This window comes from Echinops telfairi, unplaced genomic scaffold (genome assembly GCF_000313985.2).
Source record: "Echinops telfairi isolate 266 unplaced genomic scaffold, ASM31398v2 ScPeMD7_3533;HRSCAF=4204_1, whole genome shotgun sequence".
Classification (NCBI taxonomy): domain Eukaryota; kingdom Metazoa; phylum Chordata; class Mammalia; order Afrosoricida; family Tenrecidae; genus Echinops; species Echinops telfairi.
The window spans coordinates 31,073,906-31,089,500 of record NW_022107432.1 but is presented as its reverse complement, the minus strand read 5'-3'; the positions used below and the strand labels follow the sequence as shown (position 1 = coordinate 31,089,500).

The following is a 15,595-nucleotide window of genomic DNA, read 5'->3' as shown; positions in this document are numbered from 1 at the left end:
GATCATATCGCACACTGCAACATTTCTCAACAGTGCATATGATTAGGGATGAAATGTACACACACAGCCAGTCATAAGCATGATTCACTGCAACATCATAGCTCAAGGACTTCCTTATGTACTAAATAGAATGTTTTTAAACAGAGGCACACAAAACTAGGTAATGCTGATTGGTTGAGTGAAAATGTGACCAGAGGCTTTCAGGAACCCAACTCCCCAAACAGTGGCTGAGGATTTGCTAATTGTGTTCACGGGACTCCACGGAGCGGAGCCACTGAGAATGGTGAGAACCAGCTGTACGCCTATGATTTTTAAAACTACATTTAGGGAACTGCACAGTTCATGTCTCCCTGGAGAGTTCCAATGGCATGTCATTGTTTTCTCTTTCCTTAAACCAAAATGTTGGTATAGAGCTAGTATGATTGGCTTACATTTGGTTAAAACGTTGAGTGACATTTCAATCAACAAATCAAAGGGAAGAATTTTGCCCTGAGATTGGTTTGGACTCCACCCCTATCCCCTATGCTATCAGGGCTGAAGGAATGTATTGAACATTTCAAGATAGCTAAGACAAACCTCTTTGATTCTGACTCATAGCAACCCTATAGGACAGGGTAGAACTGCCCCTGTGGGCTACTGAGACTGGAACTCTTTAGAGGAGAAGAAAGTCTCGTCTTTGTTAAAGGGAAGGAGGGAAACTTTTCCCTATTTAAAATGAACAGCTTAGAACCTATACCAGAAAAAGGAATGATTAGATCAAAGAGTATTTCCCTAGTGTTATAAGCTTTCTCCCATGTTCACACATGGCTTCGTATGTGTCATTTTTGACATAACATCCCACCACTGGGATCTCTACCTCTCCAAGCTCTATGACATCTGTTCTCTGAGTCTAGGTTTCCAAATCTGTGAAGGGGGTTTGTATCCTGAATCCTGACACCTATTACCTGGTGATCTTGAGCAAGTGACAGACCTCCAGGGCCCTGATTTATAGAAGGGGGTTATGTGTGGAACATACTTCAGAATTTTATCGTAAGGATGGAAGAAGTCCAATCATATACGGCCCTTAGCACAATGCTCAAACACATGGTAGTTGCTATTGACAGCATCGGGGTATTAGGTCCTAGCCATCTCCCACACCCCGCCCCTGCCCCTGCCCCTTTTGATGGTGGGTAAATGATCCAATGGATGTCTCTGGGGATTGGAGAAAGGTCCTCACCTATAGAGTCTGTCAAAAGGAGAAATGGGCCAGGGCTTTGGGTCCTTTTTGCCACCAGCTGGGGCCCCCTCTCCACTCTTCTTCATCGGTGGTGGTACGTGTTGGGGAGTTGTGGTTTGGGAGGGTACCTGGATTTGGTAGTTAGACACTGCCCTCAGGGACCCCCTTCGCTGACTCTGGTTACAGTTTGGCTACCTGGCTACCTCCGCACCTGCCACACCTGTCTTCCTGAGAAATCCTTTCCCACTGCAGGAAAACTACCCAGGCGTTGCCCAGCGGCTTGTCTCACCATTGCGCAATAGCCCCTTCCACCCACCCTCTGGACACCCACAGCCCTCTCACCCCAGCCTTCCACCCTCAGCTCGTGTGATTGGTTTGCATCTGGCTGCCATTGGTGGGCATGTTGACAGATAAGAACGGCAGTCCTAAATCCAAAGATGAAAGTCCAAGATTGGGGTCCAGTTTCATTCCAGTGTGGTCCCCTATGGGAAGTTTGCCTTTTCATTCCCGATATACTGAATCAGAACCACCAGTTAATAAGATCCCCAGGAGGGTCTTCTGTGCAAGCCCCCCGCGTGGGTTTGATGTACACTTGGAGATGCTGTCTTACTATATCTGGGGTACACTGCAAACGCTCAGCAGGGAGGGCACCCACAAATGCAATGCAAATGCTCAAAGGGATTTGAATGAAGGCATTCGAAGCCATGTGATAGGGTGATGATAGTATTTCAGGCATCCATCAAAAATGGAGGTTTTCTTTTTTGTTTGTTTTTAAAACAAGTTTATTGACACTTCATCCACATATCATATAATTCAATTGTTCAATCATATCAAGAAGTGTTGTACAATCATTACCACAATCACTTTTAGAACATTTTCTTCTTCCTTGTACCCATTGTTATTCATGTATTATTTTTCTTTTTTCCCAATTATTTTTTTAATTGTGGCAAAAATATACACAACAATACATTCTCCAACTCAACATCTTCTACAAGTATAAATCAGTACCATTGATGATCCTCTTCATGTTGTACAGCCATTATTGATATCTTTTTCCTAATTATTCAACCACCAAAAACGGAGGTTTTCCTAATGGCCCTGGAAGCCATCACTGGGAGTAGGGACAGACACAAATCAGAAGGAAAGGCATGTCTCACATTGGCTACCAAACTCTGCCCTGTCCATCAGTGACATCTTGCATGTGGTTGGGCTGATTCTTTCTCCTGACACCAGATGGGGCAGGACCAACGGCGACACCTTGAGAAATGTCTGTTGGTACCCAGAGCCACACTCGTCCTCCCCCCACACCCCTGCCACCTGGGAACAGAGCAGGTTCCACCCAGAGCAGCCCCCAGGCCTGTGTCCCTGCTTCTGGGTGGGGGGTGTCAGCTCAGGCAGGAGGCCACACCCTCGGGGTGTCTGACATTGCCCTCGTGTCCTTTCTCTCCTCCCTCCCGGAGGACAGACTCACAACACCCAATTAGTTATTCCTGCTGCCAGGTGAGCCACTCCATCCACCTTGGCCTCCCCTGCTGCCAAAGGGAAGGGCACTGCCCACTGGCTTGCTTGAAATTCCGCATTCCCCACACAGACCTGTGGACTCGGCTGTTGAGTGAGGCTGGAGCTCAGGGGATATAATATCACCAAGCACCAGGCATGCTGGACCAGGCCTTCCTTTCCGCCCCACCTCCTCCCCCCTCCTCCACACCCTGCCTTCTTCCCTCTCACCAGGGGCTGTGTGTTGACACGGGTGGCTGCCTGCAGAGCCAACTCCACAATCAAGAGAGGGAGCAACCCATCACCCCAAGGGCTTCCTTTGTGGGTCCCTTCCGCCCTCTCCTTTCCGACACCCCATCCCAGCCCCAAGCTTGCCATCTCTACCCATGACTGCGCATTTTCTAGAGTTTCATATAAATACATAGTATGCATTTTTCCTCTGGCTTCTTTCGCTCAGCCTAAGTATTTTGCGGTCCATCCACGTTGCTGTGTGACTCACTCCTTTTTCCTGCCGAGTGGCCTCCCTGTCATAGGCACACCCCCTGCTAATGATGCTTTGGCTTCTTTCCAGTTTGGGCAACGATAAATGAAGCTGCTAGGAATGCACATTCCTCCTTATGGATGCGGGCCTTCTTCATTTCTGGGGCACAGGGCCATTAGGCAGCTGTACTGGTAGCTATTGAAAAGCTGCCAAATTGCTTTTCACAGTGGTCGCACCATTTTACATTCCCGCCAGCAACCAGAGGCTCCACCTTCTCGCCAACACTTGGTATGATGAGCCTTTTAAACATCTCAGCCACTCTAATGGCTTCGCAGCAGCATTGGATTGTAGTTTCCATTGACGTTTCCCTATGACTCATGAGGTTGAGCAGTTTCGCATGTGCCATCCACCTATCTTTGTCAGTGAAATGTCTGTTCAGTCTGTCTTCCCACTGGATTTTCAACACTCGATGTGTTAGAACAGTTTTAGATTTACAGAAAAACTGCCTACCTCCCCCACCCCGCCCCCCTACTAGACTGTCAGCGCCAAGAAGTAAGGACCCATCGTGCTTGCTCACATTTCCCTCTGCGTCACAGTGACCAGTACACGCATAGAGGCTCAGTAACCATCTGTTAAGTAGGTGAGTTGATATGAGGGTGAGTCAAAAAGTATCGCTACTGGGGTTCCAGATCTTACCTGCACAGGTTTATTCCAAACTAAACATGTCCCTGCACTCAGTGGGTGGCCAAGGACACGTCTGATCAGTAATGCACTTGTCTAGGTCTCCTTAGGGTGCCTTCAGAAGCGTTCTTACCGAAAGAGCCACTACGGAGGGGCATCTGCGAGGCTGCCTCAATTAAGGCAGGCAGATCAGGTCAGAAGGTTATAGCAACTATTTCATGGGCTTCTAAAGGGGTCAGTCCTCTTGATAGATTTTCTCAAAGGAAACAGGATAATCACAGGGCTTCTTAGGAAGAAATTTTTAGAACCTTGAAACTGCATTGGTGAGAAGAAATGGCCAAGAACGTTGTGCTGAAAGATTGCTTCCTATGACAGCAATGCACCTGTTCATTCGGCAAAGGTAGTGAGGGCTGTCCAAGACAATTTTATTGGGAGACCTGGCCCCATCCGCTCTACAGCCTTGATCTTACCCCTTCTTGTTGTCCCCCAGTTCAAAGAAGATTTAAAGGGAACATACTCTGAGTCCCTCAGGGATGTCCAAACCACGCCCTCCCATGTTCCAAATAGGAGAACACAAAACTCCTCAGGGAAGGGTTGCTCAAAACCCGCTGCCATCAGATCCATTCTAACTCACAGTGGCCCGATGGGACGATGTAGAATGGCCCCAACTCTGTATGGGAGTAGAGAGCCTCATCTCTCTCTGTCAGAGCGGCTGGTGGTTTTGAACTGCTGACCTTGTGATTAGCAGCCCAACTTGCAGCCCACTAGGCTAGGGAAGAGTTAGAGAGAAGTACTGGCTCTAGCAATGTGCAGACCCAGAGGGAGGACAGGTGAACAGACAGTTGATTCACATTTTGATATTTGAGTTAATAATCTATCATTTCAATTACTTTGTAGCAAAATTATTTTACTCCTGTATCACGATCCAATCCTCCATGTAAATTCAAGTACATTCAGATGTAAATTCAAGGTGAACACCACCAATCCTGCTTGTGAAAATCACCTGGGAAAGTATTTCTTTTTTCAGTTCTAGAACATATTCTTCATTCTTACTTCCATTGTCATTAACTCCCATTTTCCCCAGCCTCCCCTGACACACCCCAAGGAACCATTAATCCCATTACCATCTCTATAGATTTACCTACCTGGATTTCATATCCAGGAAAACATTAAAAAAAAACTAACAACAATAACCAAGTAAAACAGATTTTTTAAAAACTCAATAGAAAAGCAGAAAATATTCAAAACTAGAACAGATGTAAATGGACCTAGAAAAGCCTTTCTTGCGAGCACCGTGCTGATGCTGGGGTTAGCAGCATTCTTTATAACCCCTGCTCTATCTTTCCTAGATGCTGCGTACATTAATTCACCCTCCAAGAGAGTAATTTTCCCCCGGGTAGAGGTCTACTGCCAGATAGAACGCGCCCTTGGCAATGAATGCCCTGAACAGCCACGCCTCCAAACCCAGCAGCCCGGCCTGGAAGAAGACACGCCCCTTCACTCACCGAGGGATCCCAAAGGCGGGCATGGCAACGGGGCCCATAGCTCACAGACTCCTGAATCCACACGGGAGTCACCAGCTTCTCCGCCTGTCCCTCCATGTGAGCAGTCCCCTGCATCACCACTGGCACCTTCTTCACCTTCTCCAACCGACTTGCCACCTGCCTCCCCCATCCTGCCTGGATCTCCCGCCTCTGTTCAGTTACCACCGAACTTGACGTCCGACTCACCGGAGCAGCCGCTGACACCGCCTGAGTGCTCACCTGTGTTCCCACAGGAGCACGCACAGCCATTTGGATCACCACGCAGACCTTCATCTTCCCGGCCACCTTCATCACCCAAGCCACCCCTGGGGCCTGCAACTGTGGGAGCAGTGCAGACATCGCCCCCGTGTTCTCCCTCGGCAGCACCTGCACAGCCGCCTGTAGAGGAACCGGAGCCAGAGGAGCCCCCAGGTATGGACCAGTGTGCCTTCTCGTGGGTCTCAGATGTGTAACATCGCATGGCCGGCAGCCATGCCTTCGGAGGCTAGCAAAGTTTGCTCTGGCCACTTGGCCTGTTCTGAGGACAGGCTGCCACCAGGAGACAGTAGTTGACGTCTGTTCATTCCCGAGGCCCCCCTCGCCCCTCCCGAGCCCTGGTGGCTCGTGGGTTACTCAATGGACTGCTAACTGTAAGGTCAGAAGTTCAAAACCACCAGCTGCACCCGGGGAGAAAGAAGAGGGTTTTTACTCCTGTAAAGTGCTCAGTCTCAGAAACCCTCAAAGACAGTTCCACCCTGTCCTACAGGGTCAGTATGAGTCAGAATCGACTCCGTGGCAGTGAGATTGGTGTTGGGGTTAGTCCCAGAACAAACCCACAGACCCACTGCCATCGAGTTGATTGGGACACATAGCAACTATACAGCAGCGGTTCTCAACCTGTGGGTCACGACCCCTTTGGGGGTCGAATGACCCTTTCACAGGGTCACCCGATTCATAACAGTAGCAAAATGACAGTGATGAAGTAGCAAGGAAACTCATTTTATGGTTGGGGGGGTCACCACAATGAAGAACTGTCATGGTCACCACAATAAAGGGTCATGGCCTTAGGAAGGTTGAGAACCCCTAACATAGAGGTTCCTAAACCCAAACCAAACTCACTGGGCAATCCTAGGCCCTGCGTTGGTGGTCCTCGTTCCTGTCTACTTTCCCAGAGGGAGCCCATAGCTCAGGGGCTCTCAACAGGGTCCCACTCCCCCGCCCCCCGGGAAACCTATGGCAATGCCTGAAAATGGTCTTGGTTGTCCCATAGATCAGACTAGCACATAGCTAACTGTGTACTACTGGCACCTAGTGGGCAGCACTTGCAGCAGCCACCTGGGAACGTGTTGGAAATGAAAATCCTTGAGCCCCACCACAGACTCATTGAGTGAGACTCTCTGCTGGGTAGGGGTCCTGCTAGACACCCCACAATGCACAGAACAGCCTGACAGCAAAACATGATCTGGCCCTTACTGTCCACAGGGCTGAGGTTAATAAAGCCTATTGTGACCTCCAGCTGAACCTCAGCAATGACACTTCAGAACCGCTGCAGGGCTTTGGAAGGAGCCCTGGTGGCATAGTGATTACTCAACGGGGCTGCAATATCTGCAAGGTCAGCAGTTCGAAACCACCAGCTGCTCTGAGAGAAAAATGGGGCTTTCTACTTCCGTAAAGGGTTACAGTCTCAGAAACGCAAAGGGGGCAGTTCTGCAGTTTTATCTTGTTCTATAGGGTCGCGACGAGTCGGCATCGCCTCGATGGCCGTGAGTTTGGTGGGGCTTTGGTAGAGCCAAGCCTCTCCGGGGTTTGTTCTCATTAGTCATTTAGGGATGACCTTGAAGGTGGTGGAGGAAGGGCAAAAAATCCTAGGAAATATTCCCATGCTCACTGAAGACCTGCAGAGAGTATTGGAGGACAATGGACCTGGATCTATTAATAGTCCCAATTCCAAATAAAAACAGCACCTAAGCGCAGGTGCTGCAAGGTCCAGTTTCCATTGCCCTGCATGCTGCCCCTAACATGACTTACTTGTATGGGAATTGGTATCGTGTTATAGCCAGGGTCAGGCTCGGTTCGCCCCCAGATGCTGCTGCCCTGAGTCTCCATCAAACCCGAAAACCTGACAAAAGAACAGGAAGGTTATCTACTGTTGTCCAATGCTCTCATCTCAGTGCGCATGTGCTCCTCCTCAGTCCAGTCTCACTCATCAATCCTGTACTTGTACTTCTGGCTATAGCTCCCCTTGCTGCCTCTGATCCCCGAAGCGCCAAGCCTCCGGTTCAGGTGAAGGAGACCACCTGCAAGCCTTGTGTGACGTAAGTGTCTTCTTCAGAAAGTGCTTCACAGTCCGTGCCTGTGGTCAGGGTGGCCGGGATGTCCAGCGTAGTGGTATTTCCCATCTCTTTTGCTGCCCCCGGGAACAATGGGATCACATTCGAGTTTGTGTGGTGACAGTCCACCCCTTTACATTTCACCCACCACACCAGCCCCTCCTCCCTCCTCCTTCCATGAGGGAAATGCGTGGCCAAAGAGCCTATTCCTGTCAGCAGTGTCGTTCTGTTCCAATCCCTTCTTTCACACCGAGGGATGCTGCTGCTTTAAGCTCCTGGGAGAATGTGCCCCCTCTCTTTGTCCCCACCCCCCTCATAGTTTACTCTCCACTCAAGAGAATTTTCAGGCAGTCCACATCCTAGCCTTCGGTAGCCTCTCTGCAGTACGGAGCCAAAACGTTTGTGGAAGTTTTCCATGGTCTTTTTCTTTTTTAAACAGTTTTATTGACACATGATTCACATATCCTACAACCCAGTAGTTTAATCGCATTAAAAAGAACCATGCAGTCATCATCACAATCCATTTTAGTCCACCTTCCTTTCATTCCGTTTTTTCACAGTCATTTGGAAGCCCCTGGTATGGAGTGAAGGGCTCCCTTAAAACAAAGCAGAAACAAACAACAGACCAAAGACCTGCTGCTGCTGCCCTGACCAGGCCCACGGTGATGCCACACATGCAGAGTACACCGGCCCTCCACAGGGCTTGAAGGCTGGCACTTTTCAAATTGCCTGGCCTTGCTTCCAATGAACGGGCATCGGGGTGGGCTCAACCCACCAAACTTCCACTTAGTCGTGGAGTGCTTAGCTCTGTGTGGCACCGAGGGACGAGGTGCTCTCCGAGGTTTCCCTTAGTTCCAATGATTTTCTACCAGCACAATAAACAAAACCAACAACCACTCCCATGGCTCAGGAATCCAAGACGATTCATAGCAGCCCCTACAGGACAGAGCAGAGCATCGCAGCTCCTTAGGGGTCCCCAGGTATCATCTTCATGGAAGCAAACCACCATAACCCTCTCCCATGGCACGGCAGATGGGTGCAAGCTGCCTCTCTTTGCGTGTCACCACCAGGGCTTCTTCCAGCAGGAGGAAAGCATCCCATATTCCCAGGTCAGCGCTCGTGCCCGGAATGTGCCTCTTTCTTACCATGCACATCCCAATGTCTGTCCCTACACAAGCACCCTGCTGCAGCGTACCCTGCTTCACTGCACTTCACACAGGCCACGTGTCTGTTTGGGTTTCACCAATGGAGGGTTTGTGGGAACTCCGCATGAAGCAAGTCTACCGACATCATTTTCCCAGGAGGAAGAGTTCATCTGGCGGCTCTGTGTCACATTTGGTCCCTCTCACAAGAATGTAGTCATTTTCTCATTTTCCTGATGCAATCGACTAAGACCAGAAGCCACTGGTGCTGAGTGGATTCTGACTCATAACGGCCCTATAAAACAGAGCAGAGGTGCTCCCTAGGGTGCTCCAAGGCGGTACATCTTTGTAAGAGCAGATGACCTCTTCTTCCTGCCTTGCTGGGTTTGAACCACTGGCCTTTTGGCTAGCATCCAATGCTTAACCCACTGACTTACCAGGATTCCTCAACAGCCACTGCCATCCAGGTAATTCTGACACATAGCCACCCCGCTCAGCAGGGTGGGACTGCTCCTGTGGGCTTCTGAGACTGTAGCGCTCTCTCTCTCTCTTGTAAACAGTTTTATTGGCATATAATTTACATGCCATACAATTTAATAGTTCAATCATTCAACCATATCAAGGAGAATTATGCAATCATTATCATGTCCATTATAGAATACCCCCCCCCCCGCTTCCCCCATGGTTAAATTGCCTTTAAAATGAGTTGTGCAGTCAGTTCTACTGCTCCCTCCCCACTGACTGTAACTCTTTATGGGAGTAGAAAACTTCATCTTTCTCCCTCGGAGCCACTGGTGGCTTCAAACTGCTGACCTTGTGGTTAGCAGCCTGCGACTGCAGTACAGTATAAACATGACTTTTATATGCACTGGGAAACATACAAACAAACAAACAAAATGCATGGACTCCCTGTCGCCGTCGCCTGGAACTGAACTTGGCAATATCTCAGAAGTATACCCGTAATTGCAAAGGCGCTGGAGATCTGAACGGGGACTGCGTTCCCAGGCTCCCTTGCTGTCGGGATACTTGTAGGGCCCTCAATGGACGCACCAGCAGGAGACCCGAGGATTAGAGAAGAAGACACTTGGGTTGTCTCCCCTCCAGTCCTGTCCTGCCAGCCTGGGGTGGTTTGGGCTGTGGCCGCTGTCCCCGAGGTCATAGTTCAGGTGTCAAGAGAACAAGGCCTGGCTTATTTCCCCTCTTCATGTTTTCACTTCCTGTCCCATCTCACATATAGTAAGATATACCTATTCCCCACATTAATATGAATTTCACTATACAACTTTTTGAAAAGATTTATATGAACTTAATTATGTTGAGCTTAGACATACACTATTCATTTGTTCACATAATTTAAATTGTATTGCATTTACATATTACGGTATAAAGGTCTAGAAGGAGCCTAGGTGTGTAGTGGTTACACCACGTTGGTCTGCAAACTGCAAAGTCAGCGGTTCAAAACCATCATCCTCTCCATGGGAGAAAGACAGGGCTTTGTACTCCCATAAAGAGTTAGTCTTGGAAACTCACAGAGGCAGTCCTGTCCTATCTGATAGAATCACTGAGTTGGCATTGACTGGATGGCAGTGAGTCTTGTGGTTTGGTATTAAGGTCTAGGAACTCTGGTGGCATAGTGGACCACATTATTGAGTGGCTAACCACAAGGTCAGAGGTTCAAACCTACCAACTGTTCCCTGGAAGAAAGATGAGGCTATCTACTCCTATAAAAATTTGAAGTCTCACAAACCCAAAAGGACAGTTCTACTCTGTCCACATGGTCACTGCGAGTTGGAACTGGATTAATGGCAGTGAGTTGAATATAATGGCCTCAGTGTTGACTGATTCATTGGCCTGATGTTACCTAGATAAATATTCATGGATTGCAAAAACAGAGTTCCCTGGGGCACCGTGCCAACCAGCCAGGGTCAAGCACCCCTAAAACCCATTGCCATCAAGTTGGTGCTGACTCATAGTGACGTTATAGGACAGGGTTTCTGAGACTGTAATTCTTTAAGGAAGTTGAAAGCCCTGTTGTCCTCCCACAGAGTGGCCAGTGGTTTGGAACTGCTGACCTTGCCATTAGCAGCCCCACGCATAACCACTACCCCACCCGGGCTCCTGTTGAGCACCACAGCACTTCATAGCTGCCTTCTGAGCTGGAGTAGGGCTCGGGTGTCAGAGGACACAGTGCCTGTGGGGCTGCTAGGCTGAGTGTCACCCTCTCCCATGGACCTTCTCCCATGCCAGGCCACCACAGGGAACCCTTAGGAATGTTTACTAGCAATTTTAACCCTACACCAGTATGCACCAAATGTCATTGCAAATGGCTCACATGTAATGTTTCCTAGCTTATATGAACACCAACACCAAAATGAGTTTTGTAAGCTCATTATTCTTTCATGACTAGTTATAGCATCCTTACTGGCTGAGCTGAAACCTTTACAATGGTTTCTCCTTCTTTTCCTTTAATTACTACTTATGCCCATGGAAGTTATTGGTACAGGTCCACAAATACCACTTGCCACAATTTTGGAACTAAAGCACCAGACCCTTTGACACCGTCCACCAGCAGCAACAGAACCACTCGGAGTGCTTGTAACACTGTGCAAACAAAGGAGCTACGGGATTTGAAGGTCACTGGAAATGGGTTACAATGGGCGCTCTGGCCAGAGCACGCTAGAAGGTTCAAAATGTAATGAGCATCGAGTTGCATCCTTGTAGGCATATTGCTAGACGTAAGCTGGGCTTATGAAAAAATGTTTCTGGGAACACGGCACAACCATCCTACACACAATCGTGTTAGTGTCACTCGGGGTGGTCCACGCCCTTTGTCCCCCCAGTGATGTCCAAGTAAACCTCCATTTCTTCTCCTTTCCCAGGGAGAGCCCTGTGGAAGACTCGAACTGGATGAGCAAGGTTTTCAAGAAGAACAAACCCAAGACAAGCGGCTGCAGGAAAGGCTTCCCACGACATCCACGATCCAAAAAGCTCAGCGGCCGAGCCCAGTCAGTATGGCTAGTGTTTCTTCTATTCCACAGAGGATTTGAGGAGAGGGGGAGTCAGTGTGGGGTGGGGGTCAGGACATGGACTTTGGGATCAGAGCCGCCTGGCATAAGGCCTTGCATTGCCACCTTCTGGCTCAGAGATCATCGTTAGGACCCGTGGTTTCTCTGAGCCTCCATTCCCTGACCTGCAAAATGGAGATGATACAACTCACATGGTTCTTGTGAGCCTAAAAGGAAAGCAACTCTGTGAGTTGCTTAGCAGAGGACAGAATGTACTACAACAACAACAACAAAAACCCCAAACTCTCAGCCATCGATCGAGCCGATGCTGACTCATAACAACCCTGTTGGACAGGTTAGAACTGCCCCTGTGGGTTTCCAAGTCTGTAATTCTTTACAGGAGTAGGAAAGCCTCGTCTTTCTTCCTCGGAGCAGCTGGTGGTTTTGAACTGCTGACCTTATGGTTAGAAGCCCAGTGACACCACCAGGACTCCAGGATGTATAATAAGCCCTCAACAATTAGTAGGTGCTGAGGTTCTATAAGGCCCAGACGCTAACTAGCTACCTCTAAACTTCTGAACAGAAATAATCTTGAAAATCGAAATAGACAGTTGGTTTACAACACGACCCTCAACAGGCTAGAACTCCAAAGGGATGTCAGCAAGCAATGAATAGCCCTAATCGATATAGGCCTCCTTCAAGGACTATCTCATACAGTCTGTGATTTAATCAGTTACTGTTTATTGAGCACCTATTAGATGCTGCCTACTGGGCTCTGGGGATAACTATACTTGATCCTCAATTTTCAAGTTTTCCCAAACGGAACGTTAGATCAAACACAAGAATAAGCATGCTAATTTGAAAATCTTTGAACTCCACCGAAGCCAAACCTATACTGAAATGGAACATTGTTATCCAAGGTGCATGCACACACTCCCAAACTCAAAAAGCCTGCCTCAAAAACCATCAAGATAGGCAGCCTTGAGCTTCAGCATAAAGCACTGTGTTTTGTTCCCATGATTTAAACTCAAAGGCAACCACGCCTTATTGAAGGAGAGTTTAATTGTGTTTCAAGGGAGACAGTGAAACAAGTGTGCTATTTATTGCACCGATGACCGCAGTGGTCTCTGAATGGGACAGATCCCAGCTGCCCATGGCCTTCAAGCCTGTACTGGTCACAAAGATCCCCAAAGCATTCTGGGAAACCTTCCTGGTTGTTCCTGTCCCAGCTGGGGTCCCGGTAGTTTGAAAGATAATGGTCGGAAGATCTCTCTGAGTGTTAGACTGGGTTGACTAGAGAAACAAACCCAGGGACACTCATGTGTGTATAAGAAAGAGTTTGATATCAAAGAGGAATGGTATCTTAAGAAAACATCCCAGCCCAGTCCAGATCAAGTCCATAAGTCCAACACTAGTCCATAAATCCCTCTTCAGACTCATGTAGGTTAGCCACATGCAATGATGCAGAATGCAGGAAGATCACAGGCTAGTGGGTACAGCTCTGGCTCAAAATGGCTCATCAACAGGAAGGTGGAGTGAAGGTTAAAGAAAGAGAGAGAGAGACCCACCCCCTCCAGCAAATCATTTATCTCAGTCGCCCTCCAATCAAGTTGCAACCTGATTGACAGGCTAAATTCCACCTACATGTTCCTACGGAAGCACAAAAAAACCTAACTATAACACTCTGGTAGCCAAAGGTGCCTGGGCATGCAGGTCCTTGGTGGATGGTGGGGAGGGGACTGTCAGAGCAGCTATCATTTGTCAAGAGTGCAGTCGGGGATGGGATCTGTAGTCAGGAACATCTTCTTCTGTCCTCTAGTCTCCAGCCCTAGGAGTTTCCCTCATCTATCTCTACATCCTATTGCTGGGCGCTCAGGGACACATCCATGCCTGGAAACGCGACAGGTCTCCCATGGATAGGGGTCTTGAGGATTTTCTGAGGGCCAGGGATAGATGATGGTTTAGTTCATGGAATCCCTACTGGTGAACTCTTAAATCGGGTCCTGGTTTTGGCTACTATCACCATTGCTATAGGGTCACTATGAGTGGGCATCGACTCGATAGCAGTGGGTGTGGATGATGGCCATGTCCAGGACAAGCCTCCCCCTGGACACAGCCCCGTGGATGGCACAGAGCTAGGACACAGCCCCGTCAATGCTCACAGCCACAGTTGCAAGGCTGGAGGGAGGCAGAGAACTGCAGTGCACTTGGCCAAGGGGCCCCAGGCTGTGGTCCAGCTGGCTGGATGCTGTGCTAACAAGGTTTGGCTTCACCTGTGGCCCTGGAGTATCATCACAGAGCTTCAGCCCAGAACGATGTGGTCAGAGTTGAAGATTATGGGCCATTTAAGCCGATGCAGGTCCACATTCCAGCAGTTCTCTGAGGGGGGGATTCTACTCTGGAAGTCTCCTCTTGCACAGAGGGGGCAAGGGGCTTGCTCAAGGCCACACAGCAAGTAGAGACAGAGCTTAGAGCCAGGTTGTCTGAGTCTACCACCACCCCCCGCCCCCATCTCTTTTCTCTTCACACATGTTTCTTTAACGTCTCTTGTCCAGGTCCGGTCCCTGCCCACTTGACTCCCCTCAGCTCTCTGCTCCCGAGAGAGTGTGGGTTACTTACAGGGCTCATCCCAACCTGATTCAGGAGTACAGCCACCCTGAGGTATGGAATGCCCCCGGGGTCCCCAGCTTGCCCTGGGGAGTTGTGCTGGCCTCTGGATCTTATTGACCCAGCCTCCTTTCTGCCCTCACCTGCCTTCCCCTTCCCCGGTCACTCTCAAGGGCAGCATGAGCCTTGTGCCTTATGCTGCTGTGCAAACAGCACCCCTTCCTTGAGAACTTGACTGCCAGCTGTTGGAAAATGGCATCATCATGCCCAACACTTTAATCTTCTGATTTTGTTTGAATCAGACTCTTGGAGCACCAAGCTGCAGTGTCTGTGAGCGTCTGCCCTTTATAGGGCACCGGGTCTGTGTGACCACCCTCAATGCTTTGGAGACCGTTCCACGCTCCGCCCTTGGATAAAACCCAAGTGTTAGCAGAATGTTTATAACCTGAATGACGCTGCAAATGCTCCCGCTTTAAACCATCACCTCCCAGAGGAGAGCTCCATTTGCAGCGTAGGATCAAAACGAACCCCCCCTCCCCACCAACAGGCTTTTGCTGGACACGGGGTTTCTTCTTCCCAATGCGTCAGGCTGGCTGCAATGGGGCCTGACCACTGGCTGGGAGCTCCTCGGGGTCATGAAGCTGGGAGGGATGTCCTTCATGCAGGAGGGGAGGGAAGCCTGCCTGCCTGACTCGGGAATGATGGAGCCATGTCCTTTGCCTAGGAATCTGTGAGCCGAGAGAGAAAACCTGGCCTGGAACGAGAGAGAAGCTGAGACCCGCTCCCTGCTGCTCTCAGATGCCTTCCTTGGGCTCTAGGCCTTTTGGGGACCAGGGGCAATGGCCACTACCAGTCCTGCACATGAAAAGGCTCGCTTTCCCCTGAGGAGAGCCACCTCATCCAAACGGCCGCTCTGCTACTCTGCGGCCCTTTTGGACTTCCCACCACCCGCTCTGGAGGGCCGTCATCATGCCTTGCTGATTGCAGCCCACAGCCTCTTCTCAGCTGGCTGGCTCCCTCCCAATCCCACCTGACGGAGCTCACAGCTTCCACATGGGCCGGGTCACTCCTAGCGTATCCGTTTCACAGCGCAGAGTTCTTGGGGGCCAGCAG

At 49.6% G+C, this 15,595-nt stretch overlaps 1 protein-coding gene across 1 annotated transcript in view; it reads left to right on the top strand.

The window, feature by feature from the left end:
• Window positions 1-15,257, top strand: part of PNPLA1 (patatin like phospholipase domain containing 1) — a 61,233-nt gene extending 45,976 nt beyond the window's left edge. Inside the window, exons 6-10 of the mRNA XM_045294786.1 lie at window positions 5,225-5,830; window positions 7,635-7,713; window positions 11,750-11,875; window positions 14,431-14,536; window positions 15,207-15,257. Coding sequence (XP_045150721.1) covers window positions 5,225-5,830; window positions 7,635-7,713; window positions 11,750-11,875; window positions 14,431-14,536; window positions 15,207-15,257 — 968 coding nt within the window. The remainder of the gene's footprint in view (window positions 1-5,224; window positions 5,831-7,634; window positions 7,714-11,749; window positions 11,876-14,430; window positions 14,537-15,206) is intronic.
• The last annotated feature ends 338 nt before the right edge of the window (window positions 15,258-15,595 follow it).